General features: G+C 39.1%; 1 protein-coding gene across 1 annotated transcript; it reads right to left on the bottom strand.

Moving 5' to 3' along the window:
- Nucleotides 1–2,400: 2,400 nt before the first annotated feature.
- On the bottom strand, nucleotides 2,401–5,872 carry LOC122133307 (collagen alpha-1(VI) chain-like). The gene is made up of 3 exons (XM_042709230.1): nucleotides 5,853–5,872; nucleotides 5,286–5,398; nucleotides 2,401–2,662 (listed from the first exon to the last, which is right to left on the bottom strand). Exons 1-3 carry the CDS (start codon nucleotides 5,870–5,872, stop codon nucleotides 2,505–2,507), a joined length of 291 nt encoding a protein of 96 aa, XP_042565164.1. The 3' UTR covers nucleotides 2,401–2,504.

Here is a 5,872-nt window from a genome sequence, read left to right as displayed (position 1 = left end):
GCACTGGTAACTGCAGTAGCACACACAAGTGAACCCCCTCAGGGCTTCATAAAACATCTGCACGGAAATGAGTAGTTCTGAATCTAAGTGCTGATGAATGAATGTAAGTGTTAATGAGGTAAATCTAGAACTAATGAAAATACCATAACAAGACTAGCCTTTGCTATGAAAAATGGTTTCCTACAGATGACTTGAAGTGGTGAGCCCAGGTTGTGCTTTATTTAGCCTGAAAGCATGAAAAACAGGCCATTTTTCAATATGTCTCTCAAGAACTGAGAAAAGATGTCTTAAGGCATGACACTTTGCAGATAGGGTGAGTTATAGTTCCTGCTTAACACTAAAGGGTCAGGAATGTGTTTCTCTGCCTTAGAGGGAAACCTGAGAACATTTCTGGGGAAGCAATTTCTATGTCATGGCCCAATCACTTGTTCATATTCACTCAGCTTGTTCAAGCATGTGGCAGAATTTGCCTTGACATGTATTCAAACATACAGAGTGAAAGGGGGAGAATAGAGAACACAGAACTTGACAGAACTTCCAGGTCTGAGAACACATCATAAACACATCTTGCTATACAAAGACCAATGGTTGTAAAAAACTAACTGGTAGGATAAGGCTAAGATGGTTTGTATTTTCAATCTTAGAATCATATCAAATATTCTTTTCCTCTCAAGGAAAGTGCCATGACAATGAGAAACAATTTAAGGAAGACCGAGTACAGTTGTCACATGCTTAAATTCTCAGCTCATGTCTAATGTAATGCGATGAAACTCAAAGACAACATGTGTGATGGCCTCAGCATACTAAGTTGAACATTTCAGTTTGCATCTCAATCTCTGTCGAAAGTTATTGTTGTTTTGTGGGGCACATTTGTATACTTCCATGTTTTGGGCTACTGGCAGCAGGGTGAGAACTGCGGCAAAAATGTGACAGCCTCTTTTTGTAAGCAACTATCTCACCGGCAGTTTGAAAACAAATGCTGTATAGACTACAACTTACAGAAAAACCCTTATCCATCACTATTTTGGTTTGAATAATGCATGGTTGTTGCTGTTGAAACTGGTATGTTACAATTGTCCTCCGCCACTGTTGCAACATGAGGAGAGTTGTAACAAAGGCAATCACTAGATTAGATGAAAATTAAAGGAATGAGAGTGCTGGAATTAGTGAAGTAAATATAGAGACGAGAGATTTATGTTGCATATATGTTAAAATGATAGGTGTCACTTCGCCCAATTTTTTATAACAAGACAAAATATAAAAGGGCGATAACGGCTGCTGGAATGGCTGATTGCGCCTGGGCGGGTTGTCTAAACTCCGGTGATAAATTAAATTCTCCACGAAGCTTTGAATTTTGAATATTGGCGTGGTGAAATATTCTTCTCTGACAGGTAACATTTGAATGTGTCAATCACAAACCAGCATTGCCCAAGTGCGATTTATTTGTCTGGCAAACAACATTTCTTGGAAGAGTGGCGCATTATGCCTATACATTTCTGTATTAGCAAGGAAGCAGGAGCACAGCTGTGTTATGGGTTAATGCAATTCATCTGGGATATCCTCAAAGTAAAAATAACCTGGCATGCTTTCAAGAAAGGATCCGATGTTTTAAAAGATTTGAAAGATTAGTCCAGCTTTGTTTAATTGCTCAGTAAGCAGTAAACGAATGTCATCCATGATGTAAACACACAATCATGACATTTCTTGTTATTTCTATTCACATACTGTAGTTTAATTAGGCAGAAGAAGAAATCAGTACTGACCACTACTGCTCTTGCATTTTACGCATCAGGTTTTTTCCCCTGTCAATGGGATATCCCTGGAAGTCCCGTTCTTCTATGCGTTGGCATTTGGGTGCTCCAACAGAGAACGTGCACATTCATAGCGTTCAACACGATTGTTGTTTTCCCATTTTGTGTGAGATCTGTTGCCAGCCCAATTTAATTCAAGTACGGTTTTTGCTTTTTATAGATGCAGTATCTGAACTTTTTGATCATACCTCATACATTCTAGTCCAAAATACATTTTCAAGAATGTAGGCCTAAGTGTGATGTGCAATATCAATCTAAAAAAAATTACGTTACTGTCATGGAATATAAGGGAGCAAAACGCTTTCTTTTTTTACAGGCTCAAAATCACAGCTACCCTGATTACTATAGCTACAATTATGGTTCAACTAGTTTAATTGATTGGAACAATAGAAGAAGCACCAGGGTGTCTTCCTTGTAAATATCAAGAGCGATGTCGCCATTCTCTTACATTGTACTTTAGCTGCATTCAGTTTTAAGGGATTGCTCGACAATGCTTTTGGTCAGCTTTAACCAAACCTTTTACTAACTAACTTCCACCCGGCTCTTCCCACTTAGTGCCTTTGATCACCCCTTAACCACTTGCTTTATTGACTGAACAGAAGAGGGGCCAAAGTGTTACAACTGTCTCCCCTAAGGCCTTGAAAACACACAGGCAGCAACTTCATCATGTTCATTTTAAACATTTTTCAAATGTCAGCAATGGTCCAAGAGTGTTGCAAACCTCTCATTCAGCTGGTCCACAAAGTCAAGAGCAAACCGCTTAATATCGTCCACAAACGAGCCATAAGGTTCCGCCCTTAATGCCACACTTTCAGATGTGTCCAAGACAATGTAGACATCCGCTGGACAATCTAGGGACACAGAAATATGCAAGTGACCAGATGGAATAAGGTATGAAGTACTTGATATAAAATCACTGATACATTCAGCTACAATGTAGTCTCAATATTAACACACAAAAACAAAATTATTCATTTAGTCTATCTTGGTTGTCTTGGTAAAGCAACAGTATGCAGTTTTGGTATCACCCTCAAATTCATTGAGATGGCATATGGTCATGTAAAGGACAGATAAACACATATGTCATTACCACTAGCTGCCCAGGCAACTATGTAGTTCTATGGTCTGGGTTGGAGACCCTACACAAATGTAAGAAAAGCTTCACAGCATGACTTTACCAACTATATTACCAATCGGTTCTGACCAATCAAGTATGTAATAATGCGAATATAGCTGCAAGCAGCGATGAGGGGGCCAAGCAGCCCAGCAGGGCATAGTTGCCATGGGAACTTGATGTCACTATGTCAAGGGCATTGCCATAAGCACTCACACCAAGTTTCATGTTAACTGACCAAAGAATAGCCAGGATGTGAGCTCACTTTCTGTTTGACATGGACAAACAGTTTTGAAAATCTAAAATCCATCTGATAACTTTTATGAAGCTTGGTCTGAACATCATCTGTAGCTAAGTTGGTGAAAATAAAAAAAAAAAATTGTGGCCTGTGAAAAACCCTTCAATAAAATACAATATGGCGGCTGCATCAAACAGGTTGACATGACAATTTGCCATGTTTTGGCCTTGGGACCTCACATAGTACTACTAGAATTACGACACAAAAATGATTTTTTTTAAGGGAAACACATCAACAGTTATTAGCCAAAACACAATTTTGCTTATTGCAACACCGCCTAGGGGTCAAATGACACAGGTTTCTTGAGCTTCCTCACAATGGATTCCCGAGTTTGTCCCGAGTCAAGTTTTGTTTTCATAAATGAAATATGCTGAGATATGATCTCTCTTCCTGTTTAGCCGCTTCGCTGACAATTTTGATTGGCTGTGAGTGACAGACAAACACTTTTAAAAATAAAAACTCCATATGAATACATTTCTGAGGTTTGGTCTGAAGATCATCTCAGCCGATTTTGGTGAAGATTGAACAAAATATGTGGACTGTGAAAAATGTTAAGACTTTTTCATAGAATCCAATTTGAGGGAAAATCTAAAAACATTGGAATTGATGTTGAACCCGGCTTTAAGCAAGGAATCCAACAGTAGCCCATGTTTGAAAATTGAGCACACGGTTCAAAATGTAGGTGCGTAAAGCACCTCCAATTTCGATCCACTGGTGTCACCAGAGCGCTTGAGGCACTGGCATGGAACTTGGTGAAAAGAATCTGGGGACTGTGCCCAATCAGTGTGCCAAATTTCAAAACTTTTTACCAGACGGTTCACGGGACTGCCATAACCAGAGGAAGATGATTAATAAGAAGACATAGAAACAAACTCTGTGCCTTCACTGCTTCCCTGCTTCCCTTCGCCTGCTGCTTTCCACGCCAAACTAGGGCCCTATCTCTGAGATGGACTGATGGAGTGAAGTTAAAACAACCTTGTGATTCAAAGTAAATAGTGTAACAAAAATAATTCAATTACTGGAGGCCAAATTAGGAGAGGTAGTAAAAGTAAACAAAAAGGTGGGGATGGGGATAGGCCCCTTTAACAGGGAAAGAGGACATTTCAGTTTCATTAACTCAAATAAAATGCTGATCAACTGATAACACTTCATTCATTTAGTTTCATCCAAAGTAACTTATATTACTGATCTATATTTTGGCATTTTGATGAGTGTTTTGAAACCATGACCTTGGTATTGTTACTACTTTCCTCTACTAGCGGTTATACCAGCTGAGCTACAAGAACACATTAATTCAGACACACTACACATTTTCACCTATTTGACCTTCTGGATTTCACCTCAAAAGGGAATTCAAGAATTTAAATTTGCACTGCACACCACTATCTCTACATTCGGCTCTTCTATTACAGCATAGAATACAGTTATGATAGTTATACACAACAAGGAGGCACAGTCATACTATTTTAAAAGGGTACTTAATATGACCACCTTGATTCATTTGAAATGGACACAGGTTTTGCAGAACTGCTTTGATGAACTAAGCGGTATCAGATGGCAAGTCTAAAAGTGTACTGAAACGAACATGTATGTAGTTTAAAATTCAGAATGATTTATACCATTCATCTGTTTTGCATCCCATGATATAACGTATTGTGGATTGGCTGTGTGCTGTGTACAGATATCTCTGTCTTGTAGCTTAGTCAGAATGGTCAGCGCCAAATAAGGGCAACGTTTATAGCAACAGACCAACATTGCCTCAAATGATTATTAATAAACTATTACATTCAGAGCCTTCCATTACCTCACTACTATGCAATGATGTTTCTCTGGGGTAAAGCTTAGTACACCTGTCCGAACATTAATTCAGACGTTTGGTGAAAAAACAAAGTCCTGCAACTAATGTGCATCTTAGCTATCTCGTTTATATGCCTAGAGCAATAGTATCAACATTTACAGTGGGAAATAGTTTAACATACTGCATAGTTCTGACGGAGTCACATTATACAGAGATTACACATGGATACATTTCTCAGTTGCAGGGGAAAAACCCTGCTCTTACCATAGAACTCTCCAAAATCCTTTTGGCGGAGGAAGCATGCAGTGGTCACCAATGACAACAGCAGAAGAATGTCGATACAGGGCCTATTCATGCTGATTTTTGAGATGTAGCACCTGAAAAATCAATGAAATAAGGGATAGTAATGTGAAATGCGGGGAGTTTCAGCACACACTTTGATATGGTTCTACTGGAGCGGGCTACATAGCCGAACATGATTTGTATCCCTAGCCAGTCTATTTTCATATTCAGTTTGAAGATAGTATGAAATATGCATGTTTTTATTGAAGTAACCTGATGCCTATCACTGAAATTGTAAGCGCGTATCCATTTAACATGATTTGCTAAAGCAAATTAAACTCACCTTGACTGTAGAGGACAAGATAACAGATAGCCTAGCCACAAAACCTTGTTGAAACGATGAATACGAGTAGAGGAAGACAACTATAAGGACCAGGATTTCACCTAATTTGGAACTGATTGAAAACGCGAAACCTCACTGACCACGTGATACACTTCTGAAAATATAACAGACAAGTTTACCCTGCTGTGCAACGGGGTGTGGCTCACCTGATGGAGGATCCGCCCAT

The sequence above is a fragment of the Clupea harengus genome, chromosome 11 (genome assembly GCF_900700415.2).
Source record: "Clupea harengus chromosome 11, Ch_v2.0.2, whole genome shotgun sequence".
In the NCBI taxonomy this organism is placed as follows: domain Eukaryota; kingdom Metazoa; phylum Chordata; class Actinopteri; order Clupeiformes; family Clupeidae; genus Clupea; species Clupea harengus.
This window is presented reverse-complemented; position numbering and strand designations above follow the sequence as displayed.